This window comes from Lacerta agilis, chromosome 17 (assembly GCF_009819535.1).
Source record: "Lacerta agilis isolate rLacAgi1 chromosome 17, rLacAgi1.pri, whole genome shotgun sequence".
In the NCBI taxonomy this organism is placed as follows: Eukaryota; Metazoa; Chordata; class Lepidosauria; order Squamata; family Lacertidae; genus Lacerta; species Lacerta agilis.
Genome location: NC_046328.1, coordinates 1,372,033 through 1,395,034, shown reverse-complemented (window position 1 = coordinate 1,395,034; position 23,002 = coordinate 1,372,033). Strand labels below are relative to the sequence as shown.

The 23,002-nt window shown below is 52.5% G+C and overlaps 1 protein-coding gene across 4 annotated transcripts in view; it reads left to right on the top strand.

Moving 5' to 3' along the window:
- Nucleotides 1-23,002, top strand: part of TTC28 (tetratricopeptide repeat domain 28) — a 102,060-nt gene that overhangs the window by 18,482 nt on the left and 60,576 nt on the right. The window contains exon 1 of one of the 4 annotated variants that reach the window (XM_033174549.1): nt 18,678-18,804. The exons of the other annotated variants lie outside the window; for them this stretch is intronic. Within the exon in view, the coding sequence (XP_033030440.1) occupies nt 18,778-18,804 (27 nt within the window). The 5' untranslated portion in view covers nt 18,678-18,777. Of the gene's footprint in view, nt 1-18,677; nt 18,805-23,002 lie in introns of those variants that run through there. 4 annotated transcript variants of the gene reach the window in all.

Genomic DNA, 23,002 nt, shown 5'->3' with positions numbered 1-23,002 from the left:
GGGCACCAATGAAGTTGGTGGGAACTTGCCTCATTCTGCTCATGCGCTACGGTGGTCTGCAGTTCCACAGGCCAGAGTGTTGCTTCATTTGGGAACGTACCCAAGCTCCTTTTCACCTTGGTTACTGTATGGTGTTGGGAAAAGGAGGGGGAGCTTGTGCAAGAGGAAAGGCTGGGTCTGGCCTGGCAGCGCCTCCTGCTCTGTAGAGCTCAGGAAATGACTCCACCTGTGCCAGGTAAGGCAAGAGCTCCCCATTTGGTTGAATGTTTGCATGCATACAGTTGATTCCCTAGAATTGGGACACCTCCTCCCCTGCTGAGAGGAGGAAACGGGGTGGGTGTTCTTGGGAAGGGGAGCCCAGGCTCGACTGAGACTGGGGGTTCTCTGTGCTTGAAATAGAAGGAAGCGCCATCTGTTCCGCTGGGTGCCAAGATCAGCCAGCATCTGCCTCAAAGCTTCTTCCACTTGCGCTCTGGCATTTTAGCACTAAACTGGAGCAGGCGGCTGGTGGAAAATTTGCAGAGGTTAAGCTGTGGGAGAAACTTAGTTTGCAGATGTGCCCAAGAAGGGAGCTCTGCTCCCCACAAAAAATGACCCCTGTCCTGCCAAATAAGTTATAGCCCGGCTGGTCATCAGCTGGTCTGGATCAAGGTACATATTACACGAAACCATGTGTGTAGCAGTGAGCCCGGCCAGTGTGGCGGAATTTGGAACACACCATTTGTGGTTTTTTTTGGGGGGGGTATCCTCCCTCGCCCAGCTCCCACAAAATGCATCTGCCTCCTTAAGTGGCTGGTCTGTTGTGATGTGGAGGGGTGGGGTGGGGGCTGCTTTCCCTCCCCCTCTTACTGTGCTCCATGGAGGAAAAGCAGCCTCTGGGGTCTTGCCTCTGGGGCAGGGTGGGGCAGGGCGGAGTGGAGTGGAGTGGAGGGGGCCACCACAGCGGCAGAAGCCCTGCCAGGCTCTTCTGCCCTCCAGGGGCCCTTTCTGCCAGTGCTGGCAACATCTGCTTGCTCATCTACCCTTGAGAATCCGGATGGTGCTTCCTTTCCCCTCCCAGATGTGTCTTGGCTTCTGAGAGACGCTTTCTAGCCCTTTCTGCCTCTGGAAATGTAGCTGGCTTGTCCCCCCAACTGGCCCCTGCCCCCCTAGCAGGCAGCTATGGGGTGCGTCGTATGATAGAGCTGCAGGGGGAAAACCTGGAACAAAAAATGGAAGAAGTCTTGTCAAAGACAAATGAACTCCTCCTTTCTATCTTAATGGCAAACACAAGGACGGGGTTGCTGTGGCAGGATGCCTCCTTTGTGGCCAGAGCTGCCTCTGCTTCCCGGGCCTGCCACTTGGTGACATCTCTTCAGAGAGTTGACTGTTTGTGGGGACAAGTTTGGGGCATCTCAAGCATGGCTGGCAGGGTGACATGCCATCTGCCCAGGAAGCATTTCATGGCTCTAGAAAAGAGCCTGTGTTTCCATCACTAGTTGGCCACGTTTCCTGTAAGCAAATGGTTTGGCCTCCCTCTCTGCCTATGGAGCAGGCACCGAATGGAGCAATGTTTCTGAGTGGGAATGTGAAGCGTTGGGGTGAACTTCAGCCTTGATTGCAATAACCGAAACCCTTTTACGCAGCCAGCTCTACATAACAAGAAGGGGACTGTTTAAAAACGAAGATCCATGTTGGCTTTTGCTGTCTGATCTTGGTTTTCAGCAGAGAGGAGCAGAACTGCCAATGCGGGAAGAGATATGAGGTGCTGGCTGGTTGCTTCCCTGGCCCACAGCTGCTGCAGTGACAGTTGGAAGACATGCTGTGAATGGGGGGTGGGGAGAGGTGGCATATGGTGCAGGAGGAAGCACTGTGGCGAGATAGGGTGGGCGGACATGCTGTTATTAAAAGCAGCTCTCATTAACCCCTCTATTTTCTTGGAACCAATTTCAGAGGGAAACGAGTAATTAATTAGAGTGAGGAGGCTACATCTTAATCTGGGTGCCTCTGTGAGGCATCCTACAAAAACATTGCTTTGCTTCACTATGCTCTGTTGAGCCACAGTCTGTCTTCAGATGCGCCATGCGCAGAGGTTCAAGGCAACACACTGTGACTGAGACAGACAAGGAGTCTTGCCCTGGGGGGCAGGCGAGAGACTTCTGGGCCAGATGAAAGGAGAACTGGATCCATTCAGGGAGAGAAGAGGCTCCATTGGACTGAAAGACAGAGTGACTTTGTTGATTCAGGACATGAACTGATGACCAGTGCCCTGTATTGAGGGGGAGGCAGGTTTGGAGCAGGGTGGGGGAGAAATTTGATTCCATTCTCATCTGAAGTCGGATAGATCAGATTCACATTTTCTGAAACAGTATGTGAACTGAAACTCAGAACCTTCCTTTAAAATTCATAGTTGCCTGAATGCTGCGATGCAGTTCTTCAGCCAAACTATGTTTACGAAGTGTGCAGCACAGCGATGTGATGGAAGCTTGTTTTCTGCTACTCCAGAGGGTAGAACCCAAACCAATGTTACAAGACAGGAGATTATGACTAAACATTAGGAAGAATGACAGGGGAACAGGCTCACAGGAGAGGTGGGTGGACTCTTCTTTCTTGGAGGTTTTAAAGCAGAGTTTGGTTTTCTACCTGTCACGTATGAAGCAGTTCCTGCCTTGCAGGGGGTTGGGCTAGATGTCCCTCAGAGTCCCTTCCAACTCTATAATACTTTGATTCTATGAGAACTGAAATGGAGAGATCTTTCCATCCTAGTTTTGAGAGTGTTGTGTGACCATGGTAGTCCTTTCAATGTGTTTCAGAGATGAAGGAAGAGCTCCCCTTTCCCCACTGGTTGCTTGTTCCTGTCCTAGGCAAGATGCACTTGCAGATCTCTGGGCTCTGATGTGATCCCAGCAGGGCCCTTGGCGGAACAACCAGCAGCCACCTAAGGGTGGCATCTCTTGCTGCCTCCGTCCTGAATGTTTGCAAAGCCCTATACGTGTTTCTGAAGAGTCATGGCGGAGCTGGTCCCAACTGATATATATGGCTTGCATTTCCTTTCACATCCTGCCGCCTTATTAAAACACTGTTTAATGGCTGAAAGGAAGTTGTGCCAAACAATTCTCCTCTAGGAAGGGCATCCCTGCAGACTGCTTATGACCTAGAAAGGCAGCATTAACAGTGCTCTCCGCCAGAAAGTAAAATCTGTCCAACCCCTGAAGAGTTCATGAATTTATAATCAAAGACCTCCCTCTCTCCTTGAATTGCTCTACATTGCAGAAAACTCTTCCAAAACACTTCATTCCGCCAAGTAAATGAGTGACGTGGTGACGGACTCTTTGAAAGCTCAGTTTCTGTCTTGTCAGAAGCAAGGTGGTTTAAAGAAATTAAAAGAATCAATATATACCCTGTAATGCATAAATACTTCACAGAACCTGTCAACTGTTAATCACGCACATCAAGAAACAGCATGTAATACAAAGTGGGCACACACCTCTTGTTTTGGGGATCTCTTCTCTCTCCTCTCCCCTCCTCACCTTGCTCTCCGATTTAACCAGATACTTCTGAAGAAGAAGACCAAGACCCACAAAGGGCTCTTTCAGGCTGCAGGAGCATCAAGTGGGCCATTTATGGGGGACTTTGCATGCCACTGCTGGAGCTGTCCTCAAAGAGGCCCCGGTGTGCCTCTGTCCCATTAAAGGAGGTTGCGTAAACCAGGGCACCACTAACAATAGCCTGAGTGACTTAGGGCTGGCAGCCAAAGGCCCTTTCTCTCATCAGAGGACGGCCAAGATGTGACTTTCTGCTGGAATTGGGGTTGGGGGAGGCAGAGCGTTCATGATGGAGCACAGGATGTACCAGGATAGATCAAGTGTGGCAGCTGGGATATTGCCAGTAAAAGTTTGGCCTCTTAGGCATTAAGTCTCACAGCTTCTGGATCACCTGCCACAAGTGAGAATATTGTGTTGGCAGATGCAATGTCTTGTTTCCAGAAGGTCCTAGAGATGGGGTGAGGAGCCTGCGGCCCACCCTCAGCTTAATTTCAAAGGGCCCACAGAGATGGGGTGGCAGAGGGAGAGGGAGAGAGAGAGAGAGAGCGAGCTTACATGGGGAGGCAAACTCCACTTGCCACCAGCTCTACAGGCCTCTGTTGATGTGCTCCCTGCATCGAACCATAGAATTGTAGAGTTGGAAGGGACCCTGAGGGTTATATAGTCCAACCCCTTGCGATGCAGGAATGTGCTTTGCGGATTGAACTTGCAACCTTAGTGTTATCAGCACCATGCTCTAATAGCTCTTAATAAAAGCTCTCCCTGCTTTTACAGTCTTGCATGTGAAGTCAGCCTAGCGGTGGTCCAGCTGTGGTCCCCGAGTTACAAACCACATGATAGCATCTTCCCTGGCAAAAATGGACATCAGAAGAGCCCTATGGCCCAGGGCAACTTGGTCCACCAAGGAGCCTGATCCCCTCGCCAGCCAGCCAGCCTTCTAGCCTTCTGCTTCTAGGAAGCGCAGTCAAACCAGGCAAGACTGCATGGGCCACCCCACTCCCATTTCATGTTCCCATCATCTGGTCCTGGTGTTTCCATGTAACTGTATAAGAATGTAAAAACGGGTTCATTTTCAGGGTCTCAGTTTGACTTCCCCACAAAGGATATCGGGTTGTAACTCTTCCCCTTGGTGGCTCCCTGTCCATGGAGGCAGGCTCTGTCTCTGCTGCCTTTCCAGGACCTACTGCAGATCTCCTTCTTCCAACAAGCCTTTTCAATAGAGCTCTTTCTTTCCTAGCCAGCATCTGTGTTAGAATTCTTTTAAACATGTTTTTAAATGTTTTATTCTTTGTGTGTTTGCTGCCCTGGGCTCTTTTTGGAGGCAGCACAGATACAGGATACATTTAAATAATAAAAATAAAAAAGTAGATAGCACGCCTGCAAATGAGAAACTGGCACCCACAAAGGAAGGGTGGGCATAAGCTGGAGACGCCTCTGGGGCAACAAGACAGGGACCCTTTCTGCTTCCTGGAGGGGCAGCTGGGGGGAAGTGGCATTTTCCTCCCCAACTGAAGCACCATACTGTGGAAAGAGGGTTGACAGGTTGGTTAATGGGCAAGAGATTTCACAGCAATATTAGGACAAAATATCTCTTCAGTGACTTTAAGCAGTAAAAATCTAAAGCAAAGATTGTTTTCATTGGCTGAAGGCCAAATGATGCTTTGAGCAGGAGGGCTTCCACAATGGGATCTCTGGGTGCTTTGACTGGCTCTGGGCTGGGAGCTGAATTGAATTGGGGCAGTGGTGCTCTGGTCTTCAGTGCGTTTTCTCCCTCCCTCCTTTCCAGCTGCTTTCCCCACAATCTCCCATGTGAGGATCTTGCTCCTGCCGTTGTTGGAGTGGGTCTTGCATGTGTCCCCATGGCATGTCAGATCCTCGCAAGTGTCCCCATTTTCCAGGGACAGTCCTGGATTTACAGAAGCTGTCCCAGTTTCTGATTTGATCCTGGAATATCCTGCTTTTCCTTAGGACGCCCCTATTTTTATCAGAGAATTATTGAAGGGTATGGAATTATGTGACCCCCCAAGCCAAGGAGCTATACAACCTTTAGAAGACATCTGAAGTCAGCCCTGTATAAGGAAGGTGTTTTTTTAATGTTTAATGCTTCATTATGTTTTTTATATATATGTTGGAAGCTGCCCAGAGTGGCTGGGGCAACCCCGTCAGATGAGCCAGGTATTATGGAATAGGGTGTCCCTATTTTCATTGGAGAAATGTTGGACAGTATGGTGGGTGGAGCTGAGCTCTTTCTTAATGGCTGGGAGTGCCTTTTACAAGCTGCAGCGGGGATGCCAACTATGGCCACCCTTGGGCAGAGATGATCTGGCCATAGTGATCCATGCACTTCAAGGCTTAATTATTGCATAATCTTCATATCAGCTTTAACTCATTTTAGTTCCATTGTTTTGAGCCTCCTGTACTCCACTTAGAGGCTACTGCCATTCAGTGGAATAGTAAACAAGGTGGTTGGTTTGGTTTTTTCTTTTGCAGGGGGCAGGAAATGTGGCCCCTGCTGCAATAACAGGTGAAGGAGAGAGGGGGGCATGATTCTTATGGTAGTGGAAGCCCATCTTGTGTCAGCGGTCACTTCAAAGACCCCAAGAGGCTCCTGTTCTCTCCTTCCACTGCTTCTCTGTAAGAGAACCTATCCTTGCTCAAGGAGGGACTCCATCCTATGACTAGACCCAGGACAGGAAATTGGAAGAGGCGCCTGGGTCCCTCCAACAGATCACTTGTTGCAGAAAGATGAACTGGAGGGGGGAATTCCTGGTGGTTCCTCTCTGAGGGCTTTGAGATGCATTGGGAGGCAAATGAGCCCTTAAAAGGGTGTGTGGAGGCCCCCAAGGAAGAAACAGGGAGGCAAATAACTGCTCTGCAGTGAGGAAAATGGTGTTTTCTGGACAAATTAAAAGAAACCAGGACCGGGAGAGCCTGTGGGAAGATCTAGTGGTGAAGGAGCAGCACTGGGGCTCCAGTGGAGAGGGGGGAGGCACCAGTGGTTTCTGCCCCACTATTTCCATGGTCTGTTCAAGAGTGGCAGGGGTGTGATGTCACTAGTGGCAGAAGATCCCTCCCCCCTGCCCTCAGGCTCCGCAAGCTTGTTCAGAGCCAGATGTATATGTGCTGGAAGGGAGCTGCCATCCCTGGGAAGGCAGCAGGAAGGGAAATGGATCAGTCTCCTTCCCAGCCAGCTGCCAAGGCCTTTGCTCCTCCCTCCTGATGCTCCAGCCTTTGGGGCTGCTGCTGCTGCTGCTGCTGCTGCTGCTGTGTCAGTTCAGCGCTTGGGAGCCATCTGCCCAGAAGACCTGAGTCAGCATTGTTCTCCTTCCTGCGTCGCTCTGGGAACAAGACGGAGCAAAACTCTTTGTTTTATTATGCTTTCTGTCTGGGTGATTTACAGCCTGGGCTTCTCTGGCCCTACACCAGGGGACCTCTTGGGTCACTGCCAAGCTGCCCATCCCAGTCAGGACTTGGGCCTCGTGGCAACTCCCCCATTTTGCTGCTGGTGTCAGAGTTTGCTTGATTCTTCAATTGCGAATCCTGAACAAAGACAGGTTTACGTCTGTGGGCGAGTGGAAAAGAGCTTCTGGGCAATACAGTGGTATCTCGCAAGATGAATGCCTCGCTAGATGAAAAACTCGCTAGATGAAAGGCATTTGCTAACGAAAGGGTGACTCGCAAGACGAATTTCCCTATGGCCGTGACTCGCAAAATGAAAACCTTTCGCGATTCCCCCCCGTCAAACCGCGATTGCCCTGACCATGCCTCGCAAGACGAAATTTCCGCTATACGACGACACTCACGGAACGAATTAAGTTTGTCTTGCAAGGCACCACTGTAGTCCTGTTAAATTGAAATGCCGAGAAGGCAGGAAGATCTGTGGCTGCAGCAACTGACCCCTGACCCATGTCATGAGAAGGACTAAACTGGTTGTGGCGATTGGGTCAAGGGGCAGAGCACAGTGTCTTTGGGCAGTCTGTGGACCCCACCCACTCCCTCCCTGTGCACTCTTGACATCTCTTCCAGAGTCTTAATTCTGCATCTATACAGGAGGCTTAGCGTTTGGATCATCCAGCGCTGCACCCCCTGGATGGTAAAGGTGTCTGTGGGTGTTTCAAGGCATTCATGGAAGAGGCTGTTGTGTGTGTGTGTGTGTTGAGGGCCCCTGGGCAGATGCTGGTGGGCCACCTTCACCCCCTTCTTTGCTCATTCTGGAAGGGGTCTTGTGTGTTGCCTCAGTCTTTGAAGATCTCAGAGCGTTGAAGCCAGTATTACTTCTCTTCCAGGCTGTTTATAGAATCATAGAATTGTAGATTTGGAAGGGACCCCAAGGGTCATATAGTCCCACCCCCTGCAGTGCAGGAATCTCAACTAAAGCATCCATGGCAGGTGGCCATCCAACCACTGCTTAAAAACCTCCAAGGAAGGAGAGACTACCACCTCCCGAGGGTGTTCATTCTACGGTGGAGCAGCTCTTACTGTCAGAAAGTTCTTCCTGATGTTGAGTCGGAATCTCCTTTCTTGTAACTTGAAGCTATTGGTTCAAGTTCTGCCCTCCAGAGCAGGAGAAAACAAGCTTGCTCAATCCTCCATGTGGCATATTTGAACACTGTTGTAGCTACTTGGACCTGGTGCCCTGAGAATCAGAGGAACAATACTAAAGCCTGAAGGTTTGCTAACACTTGGAGCAGCTGGTGATGGTGGTAGCTTTGACCACAAACCTGGTCAGGGAGGGAGGGGTGTGTGTTGGGTTGAATTGTGACTGGAGGTAATGCAGGGGCCATGTCCTGTTGTGCACCTGGGCAGCAGGTGAGGGTTCTCCCCTTGGGTGGCTCTTCCAAGAGGAAATGCTTGGAGGCTGTAGCTGCAGGAGCAGCAGCATCTGCCAAAGGGCAGCAGATGTCTTCCGGAAGCTTGGATCTGTGCATGAGAGAGAGAGAGACAGACAGACAGATCATTTGCATGTCCCATATTCTGCGGCATTAAACTACTTATGCCTAAACTTTCAGTAGATGCCAATGGACTCAAGGCACATGTGGCAAAAATGCTGCAGAGTGCTGGGACGTTCTTTAGCCTGGCAATACTTTCCCCAAGAAGAAGAAGAGAAGAAGAGTTTGGATTTGATATCCCGCTTTTCACTACCCGAAGGAGTCTCAAAGCGGCTAACATTCTCCTTTCCCTTCCTCCCCCACAACAAACACTCTGTGGGGTGAGTGGGGCTGAGAGACTTCAGAGAAGTGTGACTAGCCCAAGGTCACCCAGCAGCTGCATGTGGAGGAGCGGAGACACGAACCCGGTTCCCCAGATAACGAGTCTACCGCTCTTAACCACTACACCACACTGGCTTGGTGACCCTTGTTGCCCTGTTCAGGGTCTGATAAGGCCCTGGGCCTGGTACTCTTTTCAGGAGGGGGGCACGGGCCAGGGCACCAGTCCTCTTGCCCTGCACCCACAGCTGCTTGTTAGGAATGGCCTCCTTAGTGAGGATAGGGGGAGCTAGCTGCTCTCAGTGTGGTTTTCTGTATAAACTGGGGACTGGTTTGGCAGAGTGTTCAGCCATGGCTACTGCACAGAAGTTTTCCCCGTGGCCAGGAGGGAGGTTTCATGTGGATTGGGAAGAATGGGGCGCTGCAATGGTCACTCGCATCCTCCTGATGTCTTCCCAGCGGTGTCTGCAGGCGGACACTGGGCACTTTCTCCTTCCTCACTTGCAGCCAGCCGCCTTGCTTCTCCTTGCAAATCAGTAAGAAAAGACTCCACAGCAGAGGAGCCTGAGAATGGTTGCTGGCTGTTACAGGATCCTGTGCAGAATCCCGTGGGGAAGGACAAGCAGAATGGATGTTGTAACCTCCATATGTTTCCAGAGCATGGAGGAGAATTTTGAATAGACAAAACAGATCTTTTGCAATACAATAGTTTTTATTGTGCAGCCTTTTGAGGAAGGGAGAGCTGAGTGAAGCTTACCTTTCCTTCAGTCCATTTGCATTGGAAACAGGCAGCACAGCTCCAAGGCAACTGCAGGGAGCTGCCCGCCTGCAGGACGAGGAGAAGGAGGCCTTCTGCTCTGAGGTTTCCGTTTTGGTGTATTCTCCTCTCAGACACTCCATGTGAATGGAGAATGTTCTCCTCACCACAGCTGTGAGGGCCGAGATTTCTGCAGCTGCTCGATTGGGGGGAAGCAATGAAGAACCGAGGTGGCCACTGGGAGGATCAGAGATGCATCAAAGGCTTGTTCAGCAAAGGGAGGATGCTGTGGGCTTGCAGTTGTGTTTGCATTCCCCTTTAATCTGCATACTTTGTATGGCCCTCAAACCACACCCATCGCAGTACTTCCCCCCTGTAAATTTGGATTTACTTGATATGGGGGAATTCGCTCCAAATTGCTCCACTTCGGGTCACAGGTGATCAGTTTTAGGCGTTTGGAGAGGGTGGCTCAATTGTCGCTTTCATTTCTTTTTCAGCTGTGCTTGCAACTCTTTCTGGTGTGCTTAGCCTTCTGTGGAGTTTTCTTTGAATCCCTCAGATTTACACAAAACCAGAAAACTGCACAAGCAAACCATGTTTTACATTTCTACAGCAGATATTGCACAACAAACTGAGAAGTGTTTACTGAGAATTTATAACTGCCTCACTGTGTGCTTTTGCACACTTGTTGGATGGGGGAAACTGAAAAAAACAAACAACCACTCACACCTGAGGTGTAGCTGTCTCTGCCCAACTGGAAGTTCATAGAAGCATAGAATCCTAGAGTTGGAAGAGACCACAAGGGCCACCCAGTCCAACCCCCTGCCAAGCAGGAAACACCATCAAAGCATTCCTGACAGATGGCTGTCAAGTTCCTATTCGTGTACCAAAGTGTGTGGGTTTGGACTACTCCAGTCCAATTTGAATGTGGGGAGGTGCACAATAATAGCTAAATAATGCTTCATTGTGGACAGGCCATGAGAAAAAAATCGGAGCATGGGGTGGTTTTGCCTAAAGGAGAAGGAAGTTAGAAAGTGAGATAAAAGGTTAATGTGATGGCCTGGGAGTCAGACTCTGATGCTGAACCTGAGGGATCCCAGCCTGCACAGGATTCCCCGCCTCCAGAACCAGCTGAGCCGGGGCCAGGGCTTGAGCCTGAAGGATCCCCACCTGTGCTGGATCCCCAGGTGCAGGCATCAGCAGAGTCTGCTCTGGCTCCTGATGGGAGGGAGGACCCATTGCCTGCAGGTGCTCCACTCCCAGCCTCTTCAGAGGAAGCTGAGGCATCCCCTGGGTCCAGTAACCCACCAGCCTCTCCTGAGCTACAGAGGCTCAGGGCAGAGAGGCGAAGGGAGTTAAGTGTCTGCAGGAGGAGTGCTCGCCTCCAGGCCCGGAGGAGAGGCGAGTCTCCAGAGGATCGGGGCGGCCCTAAGCATAGGGCCAGATAAAAGCCAGCCAGACCCAGCCCAAGTTGCGTGAGCAACATAGTTGCAAGCGTGTGCTCAACCTGCAACCTTGTGCCTGAACCTGCCTTGGACCTTGACCTGCTCCCTGCCTCGCTCCCCGCCGGACTGACCTCCTTTGGACCCCTAGACCCAGGACTGGACTTGGACCTCGCTTCATGGACAAACCCTTGGGGCCAGCACAGTTAACATGGTTATCAAACATATAGATAGATAGATAGATAGATAGATAGATAGATAGATAGATAGATAGATAGAGGAAAGCTGTTACAGGTGAGCGTGAGGAAAGAGTCCTGACCATTTGGGGGAAAGAAAGGATAAAGTGTAAGTTAAATATGAAAGGAGAACGGGGGAGAAGTTGTTGAAGGAGCTAAGTCAAAATGCTTTGAGGGGCACATGGGGGTGGGAAGGGAAACGTATGAAAGAGTCAACCTTTTCCATTCAGAGCCTCTGAATGAACAAATTCTGCATAAAGAGGTGAGCAAAATGTATGTAGTTAAGTTTGAGGAAAGCTGAGCTAGATAACTCCTTGCCACAAGGAAAATGGTGTGGCAAAGAATTTAGAAATTTACAAAGATGGATCTGATGTCAGTAGAAAATGTTGGTAATTGCAGAGCTCTGATTCCACCCACCTGCCCCCATTTTGAGACTGGCAGGCCTCAGTAATTTCCATCCATTTCCTTTTTCTTTTTTGGGAAGTCTGAGATCCCTATTGATAAAGGCAGCTTTCCTCTCCCAAATCTCCATTTGCCCTTGGCTGGGGGCTGCCCGCTCTCCATTGACGGGCATCTTGCCCTCCCTGCTTCGGGTCTGCCAGAAGAGGGTCTTGGAGGCCCACGGAGCCCATCTGCTGCCCCCTTTCCATTTTTTCTAGGCAGGACAAAGCCCAGCGCCCTTCCTCAGAGGATCCCAGCAACAGAGCATCAAGGAAGAGGGGCATCTCTGGAACATATTAAGATGTGACTTGCCCTTCTCCTGTGCAGCTTGTGAAATAGTGAAGTTTGATGAAGTGCTAATGAAGAATTATGGAGTTATTTGTTTGACTTTGTCACTCGGGGCTCTTCGCAAATGAGACTATTCATCTCACAGTGCAGCCAGTCGTGTTTCTTAAAGGGAATTAATTAATGGCGTCTGTCTTCCTACCCAGATCTCCGGTTCTTCTCCTTCCCAGGCAGGCCTGGTCTGCCATCATGCCAACCACCCTCCTGTTCTTTCTCAAATGGTTTCTTCTCTTCTGCAGTTTCGCTTGTGGGTGGCCACTTTTATCTGATCACCCACACACTTCCAACTAACGCCCTTGGGTGCCTGAAAGAGCTGGTGGGGTGTGTGTGTTTCCTTTGGAAGGGGCCATGTGTGGGAAGGGTCTTTCCAGGGCCAGCTCCCAGCCATGAGGATGATGGCTTGGCAAGTTCTCAGCTCTCTCTCCTCCCCTTGCTGGCAGCAGACTCTCTTTCTTGGCCCCTACTGGAGGAGGCATGTAGCTTGGTTGATGGAGGTTCAAGGCATAGTGGAAACCGAACCAGGCACCGAAGCAGGGCCGTCTTAAGCGCATCAGGCACCCTGGCGCGGCGCGGCCATCTCGCGCTCCCGCGCTCCGCTGGGCAGCCGGAGGGTGCAGTGCAGCCGGCCATCTCGCGCTCCTGCACTCCGCCGGGCAGCCAGAGGGCGCTGCCGGTGGGGCTGGAGGGTGGAGGCGCTCTCCATGGCGGGGCGGGCGCGGCTGAGGCGCCCTCCAGGCCGTGGCTCCCTGGCGCCAGTCAGCTCTATGGCTGAGACAGGCCTGCACGGAAGGGTCTTCAGACAGAGCAGAGGAAGGCAGAGCCTGCAACTGACAGGGCCAAGTGCCCTTAGGATCTAGCTGTCACAACGCCCAGCAGAAGCTGTCAAGTCTTGATGCCGAAACCATTGATGATCAGGGTGATCCCCTGATGAATGGTAGGTGTCAGCTATGGACTTTTGATTGGAAGTGAGTTGGTAGCCTCTGCAGTTGCTAACTGCAGAGATTCCCCTAGCAAATTGAGCAGGTATCCTGGTGGAGGCGAGGGCTGCCATGGTCTTCTTCATCCAGCCCCTTCTGGCCACTGAAAGCTTTCCGATGTGGTGGGCACAAATGTGAGCCCCGTGGATCCCCCAGGGTGCACATCAGAGATGCTGTGCAAGTAGAAGAAGCCACATTTCCTTGTTTTCTGCACAGACAAAAATGGATGTGTTGTTTTCCAGCAAAGGTCTGGGAGAAGCGCAGGTGGGAAACACGCAGCTGTGTCCCTGGGTTGCGTGAGTTGTGGCAGCACTGAGTGGCTTTCCCTCTCGTCCTGCAGCAGGTGGAGCTTTTTGTCCGTCCACTGAACAATGCAGGTATTTGATGGCTGAGTCGTTGTGCACTGGGTTTGGGTGTGGCGTTATTTCTGGCATTTGGAAGCTCTGCCCCCCAGGCAGCTAAGAGGTGGTGTGTGTGTGTGTGTGAGACAGAAAGAGAGAAAGAGAGAGAGAGAGAGGGAAAGAGAGGGAAAGAAAGAAAGAAAGAAAGACAGAAAGAAAGAAAGAAAGACAGACAGACAGACAGACAGATATCGATGTCTGCCTGCGGTTGCAGGCACAGAGGTGGGGGGGGGGAGGAAGGATTTCCCCCGTCTTTGAACATCCCTGATCTTTACATTTCTATACATTTCTGCATGTCTAGATGTGGTCCTCTCTGTTGATCGTTAAAGCAGTGGGGTTGGGGTTGCCTGGCAACCACAGGGAGAACTAGGAGGAGGGAGGGAGGTGCTGTAGCAGAGAGAGAAAGAGAGAAAGAAGCAGCAGAGGATGGATGGATGGATTGAAGGAAGGAAGGAAGGAAGGAAGGAAGGAAGGAAGGAAGGAAGGAAGGGAGTCTCTGCATGGTTCGCCACCTCTGTCCCACCCACATGGAGCAGAGCTGCCCCCCACTTTTTCTGGGGCCACCCGGGGCTTGCTCCTATCATCCCAACTGTGGTGAAAGCTGCATTTGTGAATTTCATTTCTTGCTGCTTCATGACCTTTGCATGTCCACCCCATAACGTGGCATTTCCTGGACTGAGCTTAGGTTTCCTCAGGTGGGCGTTGAGAACTGCCTCACCATAACCATGGCTCTGTGGAGACTGCCCAGCCCTGGGGTCTGACCCTTTGACTGACCCAAGCTGGGCTGAAAGCCAAAGCCACTTTCTCTGTGCATGAGGGCAGAAGATCCATGGGGTCAGGTGGAGTTTCTGCACTGGGAGTGGTTCTTGACCCACATCTTGATCAGATTAAATGTTTCCATGGCAACAGGATGTGTGCTTTCTAGGAATGGAGGAGAGGGGCAGTTATGATGGGGTGGTTGGGGGGAGGGAAGGAGTCCTTCCAAACAATGCATTTTCTGTTCAGCATCCTAAAAATTTCAGCGAGGTAACCAAAGCCTCTTAAAAATGGGGTCACAATTAATGTGGCTCATAAAATCCATCGCCTTCTCCCTGAAGATGTCGCATTTTGGGCCTCCAATGAAAACAGAAGTTAAAATCCATTTCCTGTCAAGTGAACCGCAGGAATGAACCAGGTGCCTGGGGACTCTACCATAAATAATTCACAGGCACAACATCACATTAAAATAATGCTGCTGAGCTCAGGATACAAGTCCTCACCGGCCAGGAAATTCCAATTTTCCCACTCCAGCCTCTCTCCTGAAGCTGAAGCCCTCTCAAGGCAAGTCGTGAGACTGCTGCAGTGGGAGGGAGTAGGAGGGCACCCCTTGCCCCATAGGCCATGAAGGAGGGGCACCCCATGCTCTACTCTGTCCCTCTTGGCCCTTGTTCCCCAGAACACAGCTCCACCCTGCTGGGGCAGCACCCTCTGGGGCAGCAGGGAGCTGAGCCTCCCCTTGGATGCCATCAAACTCCAACTCCCATCAGTCAATGTGGCTACCTGGGTGACCAAAGGGTCAGCTGCCATCTCTCAGTTCCTGTGGTCAAGATTGCTGCCAGCATAGGGCTTCCCCCAGAGTGGCTCCCCCCCCCCCCGATTATAGAATCATAGAATGGTAGAGTTGGAAGGTACCGCAAGTGTCATCCAGTCCAATCCTCTGCAATCCAGGAATCTTTTACCCAATGTGGGGCTCAAACCCATGACTCTGAGATTAAGAGTCTCATGCTCAACCAACTGAGCTATCCCAGCTTCTTTAGTTCTGTTTGTTTGTGTATGTCGGCAGCTTCCCAAGGCCTTCCAACACAACAGTGCCTTTCTGCCTCGAGACCTCTCCAGCTCTTCATCAGGGTATGCTGAGGTGTGGCCAGCTGGCCGTCTCTCCCAGGACCCTGGGCATTGTGCGTGGGGCTCTCAGGCTGGATTCTAGCCCAGTGTTTTTCAACCTTTTTTGGGCAAAGGCACACTTGTTTCATGAAAAAAATCACGAGGCACACCACCATTAGAAAATGTTAAAAAATTTAACTCTGTGCCTATATTGACTATATATAAAGTAATTCTCTTGAATTTTTCAATTTTTCCCACGGCACACCAGGCAACATCTCACGGCACACTAGTGTGCCGCGGAACAGTGGTTGAAAAACACTGTTCTAGCCCATCCTTGGCTGCACCCAAACTTCAGCTTTTCCAAGATGGCTGTATCAGATTGCTGTACCACTTTGGGGGCATTTTGAGTGCAGCAGCAGGATGTGACCGTACCCTATGGGAAGGTCTTGTGGTGGCCTCTTGTCGCCTTGCGTTCATCTGTCCTCCTTCCTCCCCAGAGTCAGCTGCAGTCTGTAGCTCTTAGCTGACCTCTGATCTGCTCAGAAGAGGCAGAGATGATGCAGAAGCATTTCACCCCCAGAGAGCCTGCATATGGGGTCATCAGGATTTCCTGCAAGCAGAGTGTGACTCAAGGCCAGGTCAAGGCAGCTTTGCAAGGAGAGGCCAAAGACCATTGTGAACATTTCTCTTGAAAGCAGGATAGAGATGAGACCCAGGGAGTTTATAGGATTCTGTTTTGGCTGTGATCCTAAAATGGTCTTAGCAGAAAGGATGGTCAGAAGTAAGGATCCACAAGGCTGTTTCTCTTCTCTTTGCTTTCCATGTTGTACAGTGACCCTTTCTCAAATCTTCCTTTCTCTGTGCGTTTTGCATCTGTTGGGGTCATTCTGAGTGCTGCAGCGACCAAGACCTCCCCATCCTGTCCTCTTAGCTGCAGGGGAGGGAGGGAGGGGGGGGGCTGTGCTGTGCTGTGCTGTGGCAGCCCCTGCCTCCTCTTCCAGGGGCACCATCAGTAGCAAGCAAGGAAGCGATTCTCTTTTGCAACAAGATTAAGCTTAATCCTGCATTAACCTATTTGATCATTTTGCAGCCCAGCTGAATAAATTGCAATTAATGGCAGGCACCTGGAGCCCTGTGATAATCCTGTGTGTGTGTGTGTGTGAGAGAGAGAGTGAGCAGCCTCCCCTACAGCAGCCCTTCAAGCCCACCAGCCTGGCAGTTGGTGATGAATGCTGCTGGCACAACTTTTGTCTTCAGGCAGGGTGCTCTGTACCTCCTTGAACCAAGTGACACAACATCTCTCCAATTAGTGCTAAGCGGGGAGTTTTCCCCAGCCTCTCTTGCCCTGTCAGATGGGGAATTTTCCAGATAAGCTGACCCTCATTTTGCAAAGGCCTGTCTCTGGATTATACCCCCTGAGAAAAGAGCTTTATTCTGACTGGATAAGCAAAGTATTTTTCCCAAAGTGATTTGCAGTCTTTTGAAGTGAGTCACCCTATACAGAGCCCAGATAGCCTCTGTGCAGCCAGACCCGCCTACACGGCCAGTGGGGAGCTGGAGGGAGAGGCAGCCCCTTCTCCCACTTGCCTTTAAAGCAATGTTGAAAAAGCAGGCTGGGCCTCATTTGCATGTGTGGTAAGTCATGGGTTAAAATGGACAAAGAGACTGACAGGCTGAGTGTTGGAACAAGGCGCTGCTAGGGCATGCACACATGGGGACTTGTTTAGCTTGGCATGCGCACCTTGAAAACAGTTTTAATTGTTTTTAAAATACACATTTCTCGAAATACCAGATTTGCACAAAACAGCAGTGAACAATTGGTTGAAAACACGTGTTGCTCCCGGAAAGGCAAGCTTTTGCAATTGTTTGCACGAATTGCTGCCACTTCCTTTCCCATCTCCTGTGCTTGCAAGGAGAAATTGCTAATATTAATTTTAATATAGCTGTTTTGTGCCTTCACCAATAATGGGCCATGAAGGGCCAGCTGCATCCTTTCCTTTGCTCTGATGACAACAAAATGAAAGCAGCGTGGGGGGGGGGGGCAATAGATGGCACCCAGCAAAATTGTCACCACCAATGTAAAAAAGCCCCGCGCACTCCATGTGCTTCAGCAGCACTTCTCTATGGGATTATCTTCCTTTATCAGATTATCCACAGATTGGGAAAATCCGGATTTAGTGGGGGGAAAGTGCTGACTGCCACTGAGGATGAGAGGATGACACAAGCAGCTCCAGCTCCAAGGCGGCTGAGCCCTACAGCAGTTGTGCTGCGGGGAGCAGCTGGGGCTTGGCTCTCCATCCTGGCCCTGATCCTCCTAGAGCTGCCTCTTCCCTCTTGGAGTGCCTCTGAGGGCAGCTGGAAGGAGACCGGCGGGGCGGGGCGCGTTCCTTGTGAGCAGGTGGGCGACGGAGAAGCCAGGCCTGGGCCTTGGAGGAGCTGCCTTGTGGAAACCCCTTGGGGCTGGCAACTCTCCGTGGGCCCAACTTGAAGAGAGCTGCTTTTACAGGAAGTGTTTGCACAACAGCCACCATAGCCCTGGAAAACTAGTTAGATGCACCGTACAAATAGTGGGAACGTTTGGTTTTGCTAGGGAGACAAAATAGGTTTTTTGTGCTGTGCCGGACGCCTCCCCCCCCCCTGCCCCGCCAGCCCCGACTCTTTCCTTTGTCCGGCTTTGTCCAGCCTGCCGGCCTCCCCTCGGGAGCTGCTCCTGGCTGCACTTAGCAAGCCGGCGCGAACCTTTGCTCCGCAGCGCAGTCCGGAGCTCCGGGCGCGCGGGCCGAGCTTGCCAAGGCGGCCTTCCCGGAGGAGGCGCTGCGATGGGACGTGGCTGAACGCCGAGCGCCGACGGCCTGGGCCGTCCCCAGGGGGCTTGGAGCTGCTTGAGGCGAGGAGGAAAGGGTTCCCCCGCCTGGGTGCTGCAGACTCCACAAAGGGAGGGCGCGAGGAGAGGCGAGCACTAGGGCCCAGGAGGTGCCCCGCTCCCGAGCTGGGGTGGAACAGGCAGGCTGCGCCGGAGCCGAGGGAAGGAAGTCATTAGTGCAGCAGCAGCAGCGGAGGAGGAGGCGGGCGGGCAGGCAGGCGGGCGGAGAAGCAGCGCCGCGGGCTGGCCGTGGCGTGGATGTGGGGCTCGGGCAGGCAGGCAGGCAGGCGCGCGCTCCTCCTCGTCGTCGTCGTTGTTCTGCGCGCAGTGCCAGGTGCCCCGCGGGGGCGCTCAGTCCGTGGGGATTTATTGCGGGCCGGGCTCGGCGGCGGAGGCGGCCTCGCCCCGGCGGCGGAGGGGCTTGCATGGCCGCGGCAGGGCGGGCTGCTTCCCGGCGCAGCCTCCGCCCATCGCCCTCCGGCCTGCCAGGCGCTCTGCGGAGGATGTCGCGCCTCCCGGACTCCCCGAGCGGCCGCCCAGCGGTGCGCTCCGGCCCCCGGGCGCCGTGAGCGGTGGAACAGGACCTGTTCCGCCCCGGAGCACGACGCCGGCCCGCGGCAGGCAGGAGGCAGCATGAGTGCCGCTGCCCGAGCCCTTGAGCCCGCCGCCAGCAGCGCCTGCCCCGTCCCGGCTTGATGTTCAGGAGCCCGGCTGTACAAATATGATGAAATGGCAGCCCCGGAAGAAGGTGAGCGCGCGCGGCACCGGGCAGGAGACTGGGGAGGGAGGGGGCTCATCCCGGGGGGCATGTCCCCCCCGGGGCTGGTATGGGGAGGTGGCTAAAGCAGCAAGGGGGGCACTGCTGCCCGGACTCCGCCCTGAATCCGCGCGTGGCCAGGGAGGCTCCTGTCATCCGCTGGCTGGTGCGCCGCCTTTCCCAGGAAGGGAAGCCCTGGGCAGACCTGCTTGGAGACGGGGTGTGTGCTGGCACGTGCTGGTAGAGGAACGGTGGGGGGGGGGCGCTTTGCCACGCCACTTGTGGAGTAGATGCCCCCCTGGACCCGTCTCGGTGCAGCCTTGGCCGCTGCGCACGTGCAAGGCGGCTGCCCTTCTGTGTGCCACTGCGGTTGTGCTGGGCTGCTGCTGCTGCTTTGAGCTCACGTCTCAGCTGGCAGTAAATCTCCCTCTTTCAGGCCATTTCCTTATATGGCCGCTTTGTTGGAAGTAGAGTTTCCTAAGCTGCTCGTCCTTCTGGGTGGGGAAGGGACGGCTGCTGTGGGTGATGAGGGCTCTTGGGGTTCCCAGGGTGGCTCGCTGCTTTACCTAGATGGCTCACTGCTGAGCAACAGGGCCTGTCAGTCTCCCTGTGCTGCATATTGCATGAGGTATGGCTCTTCCTTGGTACTCTGCTGTGCCACAGAATCTCTGCCATCCAGCAGGAGCTGGCGCAACCAGGGCCATTGCCTATCTTTGATTCCCAGGGACTTCCTGCCTTTTGCCTCAGTGCGGTAGCGGGGAAGGGGCAGGCAGGCACAGTTTCTCACACACATGCACACACCCTGCCTGCCTTCCCACCCACCCTCCTCTCGCAGTGCCCTCTCCACCTCTCCAGCATGTTTGTCAAAGCCTGTTTTTGTCATTCGGTGGAGCCTGCCGAGTCAAGTCCTGTGGTTTGTGCTTTGGACCCCCCTTTGGGCTGCAATTGCAGAAGCCTTGACTCAAACTGCTGAAATATTATTCTTGGCAGCTGGAAGAGGCTCTTCGAAGTGTCGGGGTTCTCTCTGCAGGATCAGTTCACCCAGGCGATGCTTAATCACAAAACCAGAGGCTGGAGTTTGTTCTTTGTGCTCACGTCTCAGCCACAATCCTCACCAGGCTGGTTCCACCCTCTGCCGGAGAAAGATCACTTTGCTCTTGGCCTCGGCTATCAAATGTCTCCTGAATCTGCTTGGCCTGTGAGATGATGGAAACTCTCCCTCTCCATTTGCTCAGACACAGCAGGAAAGAGCTCCCTGGCACAGGCAACTGGCAGCCCCCGCTGCATTTGTGGCATGAAAGGGGCTGCCTGCTCGGCTCCAGGCTAAGAGTGGTGCCAGGACAGTGCCATCTGTGATGCCAACCAATAGCACTTGACTGTCGCTCCCGCACCATTTGGCTCTGAGGTGAGGCTCAGTCGCTTGACTGGTGAGCCCAAACACGGTCAGCTCTGAACTGATCCAAAGGGCTCTCTTCTCTGCCCCACTCCTCTTGTGGGTTGCTTGCTCTCCATAGTTTTACAGAAGCCTCTTTGGGTTTTTTTTTGGGGGGGGGGGGAATGGCAAGGGAAGGCTGACAGGTGGGGAGAGTATAAATGCCCGTGCATTTGGAGCTGGTGGTTCTGGCGTGGGCACCCTACGGAAAGCACCCCTCTTTTGTTTGTATTTGTATCCTACTTTCCCCCACACAAAACAGTTTCCAGTTATGCCACTGCCACCAATACCACACCAGGCAGCGTTCCTTAAAGCCAAGAATAGATGGGCACCAACCCCCTGCCCCCAAGATAGGCCCTGGGGAGCTGGCCTTGAAAAGGGAGTGGTCTTGTTTCAGAGTTGCCCCTCCTTGTGGTACCTGCAGCTTCTGGGGGGTTTCAGGCACAGAAGGTGTATCCTCTTTTGGCTCACCTTAACTCTTCTCAAGTGTTTCTTTCCCTTGACAGGGTCCTGCAGATCCTGGCAGGCTTTGAGATATTTAGCCAGCTCCATCCCATTCTGTTGGTTTTGCTTGGGGGTGGGAGGAGAGCTCTGAATCCAGCATTAATTCAAGGAGGCTCCTGCCTTGAATTTTCTCCCCCCCCTGACAACTATAAATAAGAAAAAGATCAGGGAGAGAAATTCTTCTTCTTGATTAGTTATTAGTTATTAGCTATCCTGGTTAGCTCAGCTGGTTAGAGCGTAATTGCAGGTTTGATCCCCCGTGAGGGACAGCTACATATCCCTGCATTGCAGGGGGTTGGACAAGATGATCCTCAGGGTCCCTTCCTCATTTGAACACCAGAGATAATCTGTTTGGGGTTAACACGGTGCCCCACTCCAGGACATCAGCTCCTGTCATCCTTGACCATTAGTCATGCTGGCTGAGGCTGATGGGAATTTTGGTTGCTGGAAACCACAGGAGGGGAGAGTGCTGCTGTCCTCCTCAGATTCCTGCTTGTGTGTTTTCCACAATGGCCTCTGGTTGGCCCCTGTGAGAACAGGATGCTGGCCTAGATGGGCCCCCTTAGGCCTGATCCAGCAGGCTTTTCCTATGCTCTTATGTGGTGCCCTCCATATGTTTTGGACTGGGTGCCTCTTTAAAGTGGAAGAGGATTTGCCATTATATCATTAGCCGGGGACCTCAAGCCTACCCATTCTGAACAGAGGAGAGGTGCAAAAGGCTTCTGTTCCCCCCATTGATTGGTGGCAGTGGGTAGGAGGCGTGCATATGGCTGCAGCCTTCTGTTTTTGATTTGGCTGCCATTTTGTGTCATGCCATGCCCTCACAGGAGCCATTTTTTAAACTGATGCCCACAGTACTTTGGAAAAGAATGCAATTGTACTTATGAACTATGTGCATTTGGATCAATATTTGTCTTTACCCATTCCAAAGCCTTGGATTACCCTGGTTGACATTCACTCATCCACGGTATTAAGCAATGGTTGGCCTGCAACATCTCCAGATACTTCATAATAGTCTGGAGGTAATCGGTCAAGACCTAGAATCATAGAGTTGGAAGAGACCACAAGGGCCATCCAGTCCAACCCCCTGCCAAGCAGGAAACACCATTAAAGCATTCCTGACAGATGGCTGTCAAGCCTCCGCTTAATAGAATCATAGAGTTGGAAGAGACCTGTTTATCTGTTCTTCTTAGTTTTCTTACAGCGTGTTTAAACTAAAGAAACTAAGGATCCCAGAAACTAAGATATTCCTAAGGAAACGTAGGAGCCCCTCTTTCCCCTTCTTGAAATTCTGCTCTAGGCAGGGGAGGGGGAAGTGTCTTGTGATGGTCACAAGGGCCAGCCTGTCAGCACCTTCCACCGCTGCCCTTATTTTCAGGCAAGTTCTGCATCTGCCCCCAGAAGGTTTCTTGATCTGGAGCTGCCTCATTGCTCCAGATAAGTAGATGTGTGTGAGCCAGATTCTTTTGTGAGAGAAGGAATTGCCCAGAGTCCCCAGAGCTCACCTTGCCTATATGTGGGGCCTGGGGGTGAGGTGTACAGAGTTGTGATAGTGTATTGGGACTGCCCACTGCTTTGCCTGTGGCTGCAGGAAATGGGGTCTCTTGCTTGACCTTCTTCTTGCCAGGGATTGTGCAGCAGGAGGGAAAACATCTTGACTCCTTTTCGCACCACTTGTGAAATATTGCAGGCTGGAGAGTTCTGGGTTGTTTTCAAAACCTCTTTCCTCTTGAGATGACAAGAGAGAGCGGCTGCTGGCTTTGAGCTGAGATGCCGAGAGGTGGGGGGGGGGGCAAAACAGGAAGAGGAGTCCTCGTGGTGGCTGGAGGGGATGCTGCCCCCTTTCTCCTTCCAGTCACAATCCCTCTCCCTCGCTCAGTGCCACTTCATCATTAGTGCATGCAGGTAGCATGGATGTGTGGACCTGTTGCAAAACCCATGTGGGTGCCACCTGCCTCTGCTGAGCATTCCCCAGGGTTCTGGCTGCTCCAGCCATGCCTGTGCATGGAAGCTCTGAGCACCTCCATCAGGGAGCTCCTCCTCTCCCTGAAGAAGAACACCTACATAAGAGGCTAAAGGGGCCCCCTCTAGTCCTGCTCTCACAAAAGCCAACCAGGTGCCTGTTATGGGAAGCCTGCAAGAAGGGCACAGGGTTGTTGTGCCTCCTTCTTTTTGGGTGCAGCGATCCGTCTTCCTGGGTGGGTCCAGGACATCCCTGGGCCTCCCCGTTTGTCCTCAGGGAAATGGTTGTGT